The sequence below is a fragment of the Schistocerca gregaria genome, chromosome 8, assembly GCF_023897955.1.
Source record: "Schistocerca gregaria isolate iqSchGreg1 chromosome 8, iqSchGreg1.2, whole genome shotgun sequence".
Classification (NCBI taxonomy): Eukaryota; Metazoa; Arthropoda; class Insecta; order Orthoptera; family Acrididae; genus Schistocerca; species Schistocerca gregaria.
The window spans coordinates 248,371,379-248,386,397 of NC_064927.1; the positions used below are offsets into that span (position 1 = coordinate 248,371,379).

A 15,019-nucleotide genomic window follows, 5' to 3' on the forward strand; every position below is an offset into this window, starting at 1 on the left:
TCCGTACAAAGCTTTGCATTTAGACACGATCATCTTCAGAAAGACTTGTTGTGTCACATTTTCTAACCTAATTCCCTCACCATCGCCTGGTATGATTCGACTACATTCCATAACCCCTGTTTTATTTTTGTTGATATTCATCTTATCGCTTCCTTTCAAGGCACCATCCATCCCAGTCATCTGCTCCTGGAACGCCTTTGCCGTCTGGTTGAATTACAATATCGCGGCAAACCGCGAAGTTTTTATTTCGTCTCCCTGAACTTAATTTCCCTTTCAAAATTTATCTCTGGTTTCCTTAACATTAAACTCAATGTAAAAACTGAATAACGCCGTGTACAAGTTACAACTTCGTCTCAGTTCCTTCTCAATTACTGTCGTATCATACTCTTCGACTCTTTTAATTGCCGTCAGATTTCTGTAAAAGTTGTACAAATGAACACTGTCGAAACTTTCCTCTAAATATACAAATTCCATAAACGAGGGTTTGCTTTATCTTCTGTGATAAGTCGTAGAGTCAGTACTGGCTCTTGTGTTCCTACGTTTCACCAGAAACCGAACTGATCTTGCCTACGGTCGGTATTTCCATTCTTCTGTAAATAATTCGTGGCAATATTTTTTGCAATTATGACTTGCTAAATAAATTTTTAACTAAAATCTTGTCCTGTCATCATTTTCATAGTGGCATAAAGATGCTGATGGTTATCACATACTGATTCGGAAACTTGGAGGAAGCACTTTGCCGGCCGTTGTGACCGAGCGGTTCTAGGCGCTTTAGTCCGGAACCGCGCTGCTGCTACGGTCGCAGGTTCGAATCCTGCCTCGGGCATGGAAGTGTGTTATATCCTTAGGTTAGTTACGTTTAAGTAGTTCTAAGTTCTAGGGGACTTACGACCTCAAATGTTAAGTCCCATAGTGCTCAGAGCCATTTGAACCATTTGAAGGAAGCACTTTATAATACACACCACTAAAGTGGGTCCCGTGGTATGATTTGCTGAGTCCAAGGAATTGTTCTTTCTTCCCTATTGAGAGAAACGTACTTCATGGATATCTGTAGTATTTATTTTTGGGATTTAAAGGAAGGAAGGGCATTACAGTTTAATGTACAGTCGGCGAAGCTCCGATTGGGGAATCAAATCGGTCACGACCTTTTGAAAGAGGAGATACGCGATTTACCTTAAGCGATTTAGAGAAACACGGAGAACCTAAATTTGGATGGCCAAATGCTGATTTCAAACCGGGCCCTTCATAACGAAAGTCTAGCCCCTTAGTCATAAAATAAGAGTGGTGAGAATTCATCATCTTGTCAGCAACGACGTTATAGACAATACAAGATAAGTTTGGACAAGGATGAGATTAGAAATTCGTTGCATATTTTTGTAATGAGCTGTTTTAAGAATACCATGGAAATATTAATTCCCTATATCCTGGGGGATATGTGATTCCCGCTCCTTCTAAATGAGAGCGCAATGTCTTAGCCAATCCGCAGCTTTGCTTCGTTGCTGTTAGATGATCGACTTATGGATGGATGCTTTTATCTAGGAGGAGGAGGAAGAGGAGAAAGGGGGGGGGGGAGAAGTGGAGGAGAAGAAGAAGGAAACGAGCGAAATCAAGGCCCAGAAATAAGAGAAAACGACACTAGGAAAGAATGGCGCTTGCGGAACGGCGAAATTACAAGCCTGTGCAGTGCAGCGGCGGGGATGATATAGGAGGCCCTTTAGAGCCGTTATTGCGGGCACGTGCAGGCCGCGCCTACACGCCCATACGGAAGCACGGCGGGGCTGTTCCTGAGGCCGGACAGCGCGTAAACACAGGCCACGGCGGATATAGCCGCCAGAAATAATAAGCAGTGCGCACGTGCGCCCACCCCCGCGTTATGGACGGCTTCCGGTCAAGGCAGGCCACTCCGTCCACTCCTGTTTGTTTCCTGTTCCGACACTCCCTTCCCCAATTCCAGCTAACGGCTGCAACCCGGCATTCCCCGGAGGTCATCTGAACCTCTCCCACACTCCACCCGCACGCTCGGAAAGCCACAGTACAGCGCATGACGTACGTGTATTATTGACTTACTATCTCATTGCCGTCGTGTATTGTGCAAAGGGAAAGTATCTGTCGGCACGCGTCCTCGTCTCTCTTATTTTAATGTCATGGCCCCTGTACGAAGTATACGATGGCGGAAGAACAATGGTCGCACAGGCCTTCTCGAATACAGGATTGCCATATTACCTAATAAGGGTTTCGCGGGAACTAAGTCATCTTTCATGAAGGGTTCCCATATAAGCTCCCAGGTCACGTCTAAGTATTACACTGAGCTGACAACATCCTAGAAGCGCGTCTCCCAATTTCTTGGATGTCTGTTGTCAAGCTTATTTGGTAAGGTCTGCAACAGTACCCTACAACAAGCCTCTTGTATACAATTTCCTTTACATATGCTTCGCGTTGTCCCAAAGCAATCCGACAAATCTGTCTTCCATTCGCCTTCCCTAATAATGATTTTCAGTGACTGTTAGATTTCATATCGCTTCTTGATATTACAACTATATGCCTAATCATGTTATTAGGTACTATCGGGCCTCTTCTCTTTGTTATAGGCATTATTTCACTTTTATGCTCTTTTAAAGAAAATTACCGTTCACTAGATCAAGTGGTCACTTTATTCAAGTCTTTCTGCGATTGCAACGACAATACTTTTCTGAACACAACAGTATCGACAGTGAACCAACTGACTGTGCTCCTACACCTATTTAGTTGTAATGGAAACATTAAGAGGCCCTATTTCACTTTATTGGGGCGTACATGGTGTAACTTTCGTCTCTGTCGACCATCCGTTGTCCAGTGTAACGAACATGGTTCTGTAAGTTAAATAGTGTCACGTATTTATGGACGCACAGTCGTATCTTGGTTAACAGTCGAAGGCGTGATACACAGGTACCGCCGAAAGCCTTTCAGAATTGTCTCTCTAGTGAAAATAATAAACAAGAAAATACTTTGGCATCTCTAGCGAGCATACGCATTCATATGAAAGCTATTGATACACAAAATATTTTTTTCTCCGGGCATACACGTCCAAATGGACCGATATTATGGAGTAGTACGCACTTAATTCCCCCCCGTCTGGCGTTGCAAATTTAGGTTTACGCATATTTCCCTAGAATACACGACGTTGATCCTCAAACAACTGCACAGCTAATTTTCTCCTCATTTACAATACTGGTCAATGTCATTTTTACCGACCTCAATGTCAACGGGGAATGGTAAAACTTCCCTCTCTTACATTACAAACGTAGCTTGTCAGTAGCATAAACATTTCGCTAAAAAGTAAAATGGACAAGGTCAAGGGTCAACTCGAGCAGCTAATCTTTAGCACGTACCATGATCTGCATCAAATACTTGAAAAACTGAAGACGCCGGTGTCAGTCTTGCAGAGCTCCTACCAACCTGCGAACAGAAGAAAGCACCGCATTAATTATAGAACAACAACAGTTTCATTTTAGTTACAAAGCACAGGAGCCCCACGTACAGCCTACAAACCACCGACATTACAACGCGGTGACATCCTCATGGGTTATTCAGTACAAGGTGATTCAGCTGATCCTACCGTTCACGTTTTATGCAACCTGCAGTGTTACACCTAGCCTACAAAAAACCAAGGGCGAGATTTTCATACTCTCTCGCCCGCTACGCGCAAACTGTTATTCCTACAGAAAACATGAAGACCTTTTTGCATTGAATTTTAATGCAGTTAAATTTTGTACTGGGTTACATTTTCGCTGGAGACCACGGTTTTCAAGTCATTAAAGAAAAACGTACCAACAACACCATCAAATGTACCTTCACCACCTACACTCATCCCTCACCAGTCAGGAATTTTAGTATTTTTGCTAATCGTGGCACTCCCTTTACCATTGTACAAAAATGTCCGACTACACGAACCATTTTCGATATACGACCTTTTTTGGTCTCTATTGATTGGGTAACTACGTCAACCAGTATACTGGGCTATTTCGTTAACGTTATTAATTTAAACATGCCCGAAAGGATAATGAAGACGACTTTTTAGACGTTACGCTAAAACTTATTACGTTGACAGTTTGAACCAAACCAAACCGTTGCAAGCACAGTAGTTTCGCAGTTAGAAGACTTGACGAATATAGCGAAGTAATTATTTATTTACGTCCTTAAAATTAACAAAATTTTTTGCTAAATTTATACAGAAGTCAGTTTTACAATTCGTAAGTGCTCGACTAATCCAGTGACATAATAAGGCTAGTCAATGAAGACCAAAATAGGTAAAAAGGGGGAAATAATTCGTGTACTTGTAAATTTCTGTACGGTAGTAGCAGGGAGTGCCATAAACAACTTACTAGACATCTTGATCAGTGGGTTATTAGAGTGGGAGAGAGGGTGCATTTGAGAGACACTTTTGTTCGTTTTTCTTGAATAACTCGAAAACTATGGCCTCCAGCGAAACCGTATCCCAGTACAAAATTTAACCACAATAAATTTCCAACAAAAAAGGTCGTGTTAATTTTTTGTGTAGAACTAATTGTTTCCAAGCAAGATCCAGATGTAACTTGCACGCTGCATAAAACGACAGCGGTAGGGGCAGGTAAATCACCCTGTATATATAAAGCAGTGTATATTTATGTACGTCCAAGATCTCCTCTCGAACTCCAGGATCGATTTCAATCAAATTTGACACAGAAGCAGCAGGTCTCAAGAGTATCAGCACTGGTTTATAACCTCTTAGCCCAATAGGAGTAGAGATGCAGGCAAAAATGCGTTTTTCCCAATCCCTGGCGTATAAGATGGCCTGCACGACAGACATGTTGTGTGGGAAAAGCATCAGCCTGCATGTCTGGTAATGGTTCTTCAGAGCCTGACATGGAGGCTGCCCTACACGACAGGCATGTTACGTTGGAGTAGTATGGACCTGCCTTTCGTGGCAGCCTGTACATCAGAGCAAATAAACGCTTTTCAAACCTATGATTTGTAACATGCCCTGTACCACAGGTGTGTTGTTGTAGCAGTATCTGCCCGCTTTACTGGACTGTGCTGATGAGCACGGGTAGGACAGAATGAGATTGATCGAGGGGATGGACAGACAAGTGGAAGGAAGAGCCAGACAGAGAAGGGAGGAGGGGAAACGCATAAGGCAGGTGGAGAGTGTAAAGAGGAAGTGAGCTGTTGGAAAATGAAGAATAGTACGCAGATGTGTTGAAATATATGGTACCATGCATTACCAAAGTGATAAGAATAGTGTGTGTCAGTGTATTATATATATATATAGTATAACCACTGGATCAATTTCAACCAAATTTGGTACATACTGCTTGCTATATGAGAAACGGCACTGTGGGGGCCAGATCCTCTTAGCTCACACAGGAGCACAGATATGGACAAAAAGAACTTTCAACCTCTGATACCTCTACCAGCACAACAGGTGTGTTGTGTGATTAGTATCAGCATCGCTTGCAGGGGCTACACATGCATATGGCCACAGATGAACAGAGAGATGGGGGAGGAGAAGATTGATGGTGGGAGATGGGGAGGATGAGATGAACAGAAAAAGAGAGGAGATGGACAGTCACGAAAGTGGAAGGAGGAGATGAAGAGAGGAAGGAAGGGGGAGACGGACTGAACACAGTGTGGAGGAAGGAGAAAGAGAAATCGGTCAGAGAGATGTGAGAGGAGAAGAAGATGCAGGAGGTATGTGGAAGGTGTAGAGAGGCAGTGGACAGGAGGGAAAGCGAGAGGGGAAGGGGGAGGTGGAGAGGGAGGGGGATATGGACAGAGGAAGGGGAAGAAGGGTATGGTCGGACAGAACAGGTGTAGGAAATAAAGAAATGAGGGAGGAGAGCGGGGAGGAGGAATTGGCAAATAGAGGTGGGAGGACGAGGTGGACAGAGGGAATGCTGAGGGGGGAAGCATGCATATGTGTATTGAACGTGTACGTGAACGTGAACTAAGCTGCAGGGAAAAGGCTAGTTTTAAGCAAATAATGTTTCATTCTTCCACAGTTCCATATACCCTTTAATTCATTCATGTGTGATCAGCTAATGCGTGTAGCCTGGGAGACGAAACAGTTTGGGGTGTCACGTGATTGTCATAGTAGTGTTCTTGTGCCTCCGTCCCACAAAGGCACAGGGTTGACATGGTTATTAACGGATTTGACATGGCTAGTTTGACGGGGTGGCCTGATGTCTTTCCTGTTACAACCCTGAAGGATGGAATGTGTGTACCCCAACAGTCTGCATGTAGTGTAGTGTATGAAAATTTCATAAATGTCTGCGAATCATGTAACTGAGGTGGTACTTGGGAAAGAGTCTGGTATTCACTTAATATAATGTAGGAAACCGTGAACCATCCACTTACTGTGTACCCGTCTCTTCTGTTGAGTGCTGCAGCTGGCAATTCGTTATCACTGATGATGGCCAGTCAGGAGGTAGTATATGGTAGCCAATGAAAATAGCTCAGTTTTATCTCTTGGGCGCAGCAAATATCTAGCCTTTTTTTTCAAATTTGTCGTAGTTCCCAAGTTTGTGGTTAGGGTGAAAGTTAAAAGGGTTAAAATCACTTTTGTTATAAATGTTTTGCTTTTTTCACCAAATACGAGTAACCATTTAAAACCTTCCTTGTCGCAAATACTTGGCTGGTGTTTTTTTCCAGGATATTCCACGACTTCCGAGGTGATTGTTAGCTTGAGGAATAATAGGAGAGTTTAAGAGATATTTAGAATCATTTTTATCATAAAGGTTTCACTTTTTCTACCTAATATATCACGATTTCGGAGATAATGATTAGAGCCTGACCTTTCGATTCAGTTTAAATTGCTGTGAGTGCAACAGATTACCAGCCGACGTCATTTACAAAGGAAAGGAAATTATGGACGAGCCGTATCATTGCCTCCTCACATCCAACTGACAGTCCATAGTGTTCATTTCCTATCATCCATTGCGCCAACAGTTAACAGCTACAGACGGGTGCAGCCAACGTGCACTTTTACCCAAGGTTGTTTCTGCTTCTATGGCAACCACACGTGTAGCCACAGTTGCCGAAAATTTTGTTTTTCTGGAAGAATTTAGAAATACGCGCTAGAGAGCTGTCAGGATCCTTCTTTCACCGTACAGAGTCTAGCATTGCCCACAGGAGTGACTATCGTGCATAAGATGGGCAGCACAAAGTTAGCAAACATCGCTTTGGCTAGATCGTTGTAGCTCCACGCATACGGCACTCTAGCTGAAGTGTCGTGTGGCAATGGGAGTATAACAATTCACCGCATCAAGAACGTATTATGAATACCTCTATTTCGGCAAAATCCGCTGTAGCCAGCATCAACTTTTGTGGGCAAAAACCTATTGGTGATTGGGTTTGCTAACGACTGTCTTGGCTTCTGAAACCGCACAGACAGGTTTCAGTGCAGCAAATATGAACTATTCGCCATTTCAGTGCTATAGAAGAACCGATGATCAGCCATACCGCCCAGGAAACCAACCTTATGGGGGCCCCCAGACTGTGCCCTATAAGTGTTATCTTCTCATGTTGCAGAGCACAGATGCTCTTTAGCTGAGGAAGATGTATAAGTATCTACTAGATGCGTACCAGGGCACTTAAAAAATTGACCAAAAAATGGTTACCGATAACTTGGTCCACTCCTGAGCTAGTAATTCGACGTATATTTTACTATGTATTTTATTTTACAACTGGAGCTCATTAACATAAAGTAGTCGTATCTTCTTTACCATAGCATTACCATTTCTTGTACACAGAAGTCGTGGTTCAATGTTAGTCACAAAACTCCATTTTGCTAAAAATCTTTTTTTATATGCACATCCATAAGCTGGTAGTCGTCTGCATGAAGCTGTGGCAATAGTCAAGGCAGTTAGTCTATTAGAAAATGCATTTTAACATCAACCATTTAACTTCATATGGTATACCCACAGGATTTTTTATGTATTTCCTTTAAATGGGTTCTGCCCTGATTCCATGCCAATTTCTCCCCAGTATGCTTCTTGCTGCCGCACTGTTCTTGCCGTTTAGGTGTAATGGTAGTTTCGCCACGACTCTATGTCGCTAGAATGTTTCATCTATTAAAGCGCGCGTATAGGTTTTATCTCCCTTGTATACCTACGGCCTATATCAAAGCCCCCTACGCTTCTGCCGCTAATTCGGATTCCTTTCGCGGTGAAGTTGATGGACGCCTCATTTCTGCAAATACTACACTGATAAAATTAACAGGCTGCTAGCTGCAGCAGTGCGCTGATCGCTGCAGCGGCCTGCGTGGTAGACTAGAACAGAGGCATGCGAGGTGAGTGAGAGTTGACTGTACAGCCGTCCGCCCATGCGCTTTGATGGCGGCATCGTCAGTTGCAAAGCGATGTGCTGGTGCCTGCGACCATTAGACGCATAGTAGTGCTCATAGGGAGCCGATCTCGGTGAAAGCAGTGCAGTCCACAGTGAGGTATTTGTGTAAATAAAAACACTGCAATTGATTCTCTCCCATTCCAGCAGTACAGTTGTTTAAACATTAAATATAGGCATCATTAGGGCTATAAATAATATCTAGTGTGAGTGGAAGTTCCTTACAGTGGTTACGTTCTTAAAAAGTTCCTGCATCTGTGCTAAAATATGGATTGTTGGATGACATCGAATAGTGGCTGAAACAAGGTATTGGAAAACATAGGAGCCCTCGTTTCTTACCTACGTGTATCCGTTTTTTAACAAGTCGGTAAGTGCCATGCGAAGTACAGTATTCTAGCACGCTACTAATGCAAGTTCACGTTCCTTACAGTGAACGCTTGTGTTACATACATAACTGCGTATTAGTGCTGCGTCTGGTTTTCCTAGTTGTTAGCCTGGCTTATTGGTATGGGAGTACTGATATGTATCTTTTAAAAAAATGGTTCAAATGGCTCTGAGCACTATGGGACTTAACATCTTCGGTCATCAGTCCCCTAGAACCTAGAACTAATTAAACCTAACTAACCTAAGGACATCACACACATCCATGCCCGAGGCAGGATTCGAACCTGCGACCGTAGCAGTCGCGCGGTTCCGGACTGTGGCGCCTAGAACCGCACGGCCAGCGAGGCCGCCTATGTACCTTTTAAAGGCAGTTACAATTGCGCATTAGTACTATGCTGGTGATGCCTATAGTAACAGACCCAAGGCAACCGTACCCCAGCCAATAGAATAACGGTCATCTGAGTTTCTGTCAGTTCTTTCAACCAACAGGAACAACATAAGTGAAGAAGAGGACAACTAGAAGGCCGCGTGGTTAGAGGCGCCGGAGGTTCGAGTTCTCCCTCGGGCATGGGTGTTAGTCTTGCCCTCGGCGTTAAGTTGGTTTAAGCAGCGTGTAAGTCTAGGGACCGATGAGCTCAGCAGTTTGGTCCCTTACGAATTCACACACATTTGAACATTTGACAACTTGAAGTGAATCATATGGATAAACATCCGGGACTTACGTAAGTAAGAGCATTGGTGCAGAGTTTTGTTACATAAGCATCACAAATTACACTTGTATAAACACAACGTAATGGCAGTTTGGAGATCTGGCAACAATGCACACTGCGCTCGTACTTCCTCCCCCACCCCAACCCCTTAGGAACCTCTTTCATTGCTTTCGATTTTTTTCGCAGTGAGCACGCGTACTTCAGAAGGTAATTGTATCAACTAACTGAAAACTTTTTAGTCAACTAACTGAAACACTTTTTAGTCGTCTTGTCTCAAACTTTATTACTTTATTACTGTACGGTCTTGGTTCCGGCTCGTAAGCTCATTTTCTAGTACGTAACTGACCCCAAGGAGAAGGACCGAGCAAAGAAAAGCGGTCAACGTTTTAAACCTGTGCTTGGTTCTCATCTTTGGGATCAGCTATGTACTAGAAAATGGGCTTATACCCCGAAATATAGGACGTTCAGTAACAATAAAGTTAGTGAGACGATTTTAAAAAGTGCTTCGTTACGTAGTACAATATAATAAATTTGACGAAGAACTCGAACTTCAATGAACTAAACTGAAAAAGAAGAGTATTTTATAAATCTCAACTATATTTATAACTGAGCCTATGGGATTGTCCCTCTTCACACCCATACTCACTGACACTGACTTGCTGTACCTCCATCTCAGTCCTGCAGTCAGAGGCGGCTTGAAGGGGAGGAGAAAAATCGGTCTGGGCCGGAGGAATCGCACGGCAGGCTGCAAGACAGGAGGAAATAAGGGCTAAATGAGGCGTTCCCATTGTCGTTCAGCGAACAATGCGCGGGACGCGTGGGCGGAAGCGGGCCCGCCTGCTAACGGCGCGTCACGGTACACCGGCTGCCTGCAGCTCCGCTTCTTTCCCCATCACCAGCTGGGGACTAAGCGCTTGAACGCAGCTCAGCAGACAACTTACGTTGCAAAAAATGGTTCAAATGGCTCTGAGCACTATGGGACTTAACTTCTGAGGTCATCAGTCCCCTAGACTACTTAAACCTAACTAACCTAAAGACATCACACACATCCATGCCCGAGGCAGGATTCGGACCTGCGACCCTACGGTCGCGCGGTTCCAGACTGTAGCGCCTACAACCGCTCGGCCACTCCGGCCGGCACTTACGTTGCAAGTCAGGTTGGTGTTTCCTAGTATCACAATGCACTAGGAACAGAGGTCGATGTTGCGGGGAGGGGGGGGGGGGGGGGGGAGCTGACGAATGGTCACCTTGAACAAAAGAATTCATAGAGACATGCTGCTGTAAACTCTTATTCAGAACAGCTGAAACTGTTTTGCTCGTTTATTTTTATATGCTTTAAATAATGCTGAGTCGAGTTTATTCTTTAGAGTTGTGAAGTTCTCGGGGATTTATTGTTTGTCATCTTCTATTGCGGTAGTGCCGCCTCATTTTCTCATTCCATTGACTGGCGTCACTAACTTCCTTGCCCGTGAGCGGCAGCAGCAGCGCGTATCGATCAGTGTACTGTCGTACCATCTCTGGAGCGACCGATAGTATTGCCGGGTCGTCGTGTGTCTGGAGTAGTTCGGGACGGACCAGCAGTGCAGTCGGGACGCAGCAGCAGTGAAGTCGGGGGGACGGAGGGCCGGTGACGCGCCGCCGACAGCCAGTGCTCGCCGACCGCTTGCGGCACACATGAACTGTCCGACGGAGGGAGATTGGATAGGGACGACCGTTGGTTGGTCGTTCGGTTCGTCGTCTCATCGGCCGACGTATATTTGGTCCTTTCGCCGGTTCCGGGCCTGTGCAGCTGGTCGGTCGGAGTGCAGCAGCGAGGAATTCTCCGCGGGACGTAGTGTGGTCGGGGCCGCTGGCGGTCTCTACGCGGTGTCGGAGTGTGTGGAGCTGTTCCCATCACTACGAGGTCCGTGGCTCACCGATCATGGACACGAAAGTTGAGTTTTGATTTAATCTATCAGCAAGTCAAGACTGTTCACATTGTGTCGTTTGGATTTCGTTGTCGGCTGTTGGGATATTCCGGACAACAACGTGGCTGGAAATTGAAAAATTCTAGCCACCCTAAGGTGGAGTTTCACTGTATTTGGTTATTTGAACTGAAGTGCACCAGCGGAATCATCTGCCTTTTGGCCGTTAACGTATCTTCTACGTTGTTCCGTTGAACTTCCTGTTATGCCCTGGTTGGGTGAAGTGGAAGTTATCTTGGTGGGTTCGTTGACTGCCGGTCGGTTGGGCTGTCGTCGGATAGTGAATGGTTGGCCCGACTACCTGTCTCACTTAAGCAAGCGTTAGTGTTTGAATTCCAGGCAGACCCTCGAACATCTGAGTGCCCTCGGGTGTACTGCCTTTTTTATTTAGTTCTAGTTGTCTGTACTTGTATGGCTTCTAGCCGATTTTTGGGTTAAGGTAGTTTTGCCCTTAAGGCGTCAGAGAGTTTGGGCCTTCAGCCTAATTTAAGAACTGTTTTGCGTAAAGCATTTAGCAGTTTTAAAATTAATGTTATTGAGTCTTAAGTGTTGGGCATTCAGCCGATTTTGAGTTTGTTTGCTCTTAAAGTGTCAGATTCTTTGGGCCGTCAGCCTAATTATGAAACCTTTTAAATTTCTGATTTTGGTTAAGCTTTAATTTATTGGCTTTCAGCAATTTTTAAATTAAAGTGGTCTTACCCTTAAGGCATGAGATTGTACGGCGCTTTCAGCCGCTAATTAAGTTCCAAAACTAAAGCTATGGTTTTTCTTTTAATTTTCTTGGCTCTTGTAATGTTTGATCAAATAAAAGATTGTATGTTCGAGTGTAACTGACAGCCGTTTATTTTGGCCCCTTTCCACAACTTAAGCTACCTTTCTTGTCCTGCGGGTCTAGCAGGGCGTCTCATCATACACAGTTGTAACAACTTGTACAAAAACTACATTGCAGTCATAACAGTCGGAGCACATGAAAGCGAAGCAGTAGTTGGAACGACTGCAGCCGATCCCTGATGTTATATGGTAAGGGAATTAAAGCTCAGCGAGAAGATGTAAAAGCTTTGGAGTTTGTGATTCTGCCAGAGGCGGCAAAAGATTTGGAAGAGATCTTCTTGCAGAAAGGTTTACAAGATAAACGAGTAAAACAAGGGCAAAGGAATGCAGCCGAACCCAAGAGCAAGAAAAGCTTACCAAATAAGAGAATTACGTTTAAATTGAATATAAATACATTTTAGGAAGTCGTTTCTGAAAGATTGTGGACTGTAGTCTTATATGACAGTGAAACGTGCGGGACAAGAGACGAAAATGCAGTTTTTGAATTGTGATGATACAAGAGAATGCTGAAGATCAGATAGGTAGATCATGTATCAATGAAGAGGTACGAATCGAAATGGGGAGGATAGTAAGACGCATCCTGACGCATCAAAGGATGGCCAATTTATCAAAGGATGTCCAGTTTCGTAACGAAAGTATGTATCACGTAAAAATCGTAGAGGGCAGCAATGGTTCTAAATGATCAGATTCAAATGGATGTAGGGTGCTGTAGTTGTGCAGATAAGGCACGACTTGTCCATGGCAGACTAGCGTGCAGACCCAAATACAACCAGTTGTCGGAATGAAATGAACTACTACAAAAACAGCATTTTTTGTCCATATTATTATCATTATTATCATTATTATTATCGTCATGTTGCAAATAAAGTTGTGCGCAATACATTTTTGACTATTAACACAATAATTTTACTACAATTAACAATCAGTTTTAAACAGTACAGTATAAGTTTGGTTAAGACCACCATTAACGTCAGTGCACTTTTTTCTGCCTGGAGAACGGGCTCAGTTTCTTGTCTTCGTGGATCTGTATTTTTCTTACGACGGCAGTTGTGTTCATGCGTACTCTAGGATTTCATTTCGCAAATGGACCTTTTGTTCTTCACGTTTCTGTCTCCTCCGTAAAGTTTGGAGACCTTTGTGGCAAGACAATCGTATAGCACCGAGCAATGTTGAGGAATTCCAACAAGCTGTCCAGAATAACTGTAAGAAAATAGCTGGACAAAATTCGCGAAAATACAGGAACGTTTGTAAAAATATATATTTCTCCCATATTACTGTAGTTCAGAATTAGACTGATTCCCACTGGGCGGTTCTGTGCACCCGCCATTCGTATCTTACCCCCATATTATGTCTATGCACTGCGGAAGCTCATTGTTTTGTCTCTGCTGCAGGGGAAAAAAGGCGGCGGAGGAAGGGGAAGCACTCCGCCTAAATAACCACAGTCACGAAATTTTGCGAACGCAGTCGTGCGGGCAGAAACAATGCAAACAAAGCGCAATCTAATCAGCGCCACGTACGCAACGCCCCTATTGTGAGTTTACTTACATATAATTCGTGGAAACTCTTGTGCGGAATTGTATAGGCGCGCAGTTCCCGCTATCTCCATTTCTGGCGGAACAATAAGGCTGTTCCGTAGTACGAACATCTACAAAAACAAAAACCCGACCGTGGAAAACGCTCAACTGAACTAGATCAAATGTGTGAATACCAGGATAACTTCATCTTTAACGTACACTTTCACGCATTTTGTCTACGTTGTATTAACGTTCTGATAATGAAAGTGCACTATCCTACCTAGTTACACAAAATAAATAATAAATCGTCTTCTAATCTCTGTTAGTACGAGTTGTTCTTTAAGTTCCGGACTCTCCCCTTAAAAACAGCGCAGTTTTCAGCCAAAACAAAAAAAAATGCGTTTGTTGCCGATGACAGTTCCCGGGTGTCAATAAAGAAACAGCACTGCTGTCACTTTAGTCTGCAAGTTCAAAATGGTTCTAATGGCTCTGAGCACTATGCGACTTAGCTTCTAAGTTCATCAGTCGCCTAGAACTTAGACCTTCTTAACCCTAACAAGGACATCACACAAATCCATGCCCGAGACAGGATTCGAACCTGCGACCGTAGCGGTCGCGCGGTTCCAGCCTATTCTGCAAGTCATACGTTTCAATGTCTAGAAGTGTTACAACGCAACCCTTGCCGAAACTGAACGCTTGACGTGCTCAGTAATGACACAATAGGAATTCACAAGCCAAACTTTTCTCTGCGTTACAAAGCGCGCTCTGTCAAGAAAAAAATAAGTTTATCTCTTCCGCCACTTACGGAGTGTAACAGTTTGATGCTACACAAACTCTTACTAAGTTTGTCTGCTCGCTAAACATGCATAATCATCTCTCGTGTGCTGCTTCTGATCTCAATCTCTCCACCCGAACACTTAAAAAGTTTGGGATGCTTTTATGAATATTTCATGCAGCTGCCAAAACTTCGTCGGATCTACTGCTGTTATTTTTACCCATCCCTAAAAGTTTTCTTCTTTATACGGGGTGTTCAAAAAGTCTATCCGCAGTGCCGTATGATTGTTCTCCTGCTTCCCTTCAAGTGGACTCTCCCAACATTCCACTGTTTCGTTTATCTCAGCCAGCGTCAGTATTATCGTTGGTGTGTGCCGTTACGTGTTGACGTGAACGGTTAAGTTTAGTTTCTTTGTTCGTTTGTTTCGTTTTTGTCACTGTTAAAATGCTAACCATTGAAGTACGTGTGTTTTTAGTCGAACAA

At 43.9% G+C, this 15,019-nt stretch overlaps 1 protein-coding gene across 12 annotated transcripts in view; it reads right to left on the reverse strand.

Moving 5' to 3' along the window:
- The window catches only part of LOC126284122 (afadin), a 995,168-nt gene that overhangs the window by 643,232 nt on the left and 336,917 nt on the right, over positions 1–15,019 (reverse strand). For 5 of the 12 annotated variants that reach the window (XM_049982819.1, XM_049982820.1, XM_049982814.1 and 2 more), the window contains exon 2: positions 3,369–3,435. The exons of the other annotated variants lie outside the window; for them this stretch is intronic. In XM_049982819.1, coding sequence (XP_049838776.1) covers positions 3,369–3,380 — 12 coding nt within the window. In that variant the 5' untranslated portion in view covers positions 3,381–3,435. The remainder of the gene's footprint in view (positions 1–3,368; positions 3,436–15,019) is intronic. 12 annotated transcript variants of the gene reach the window in all.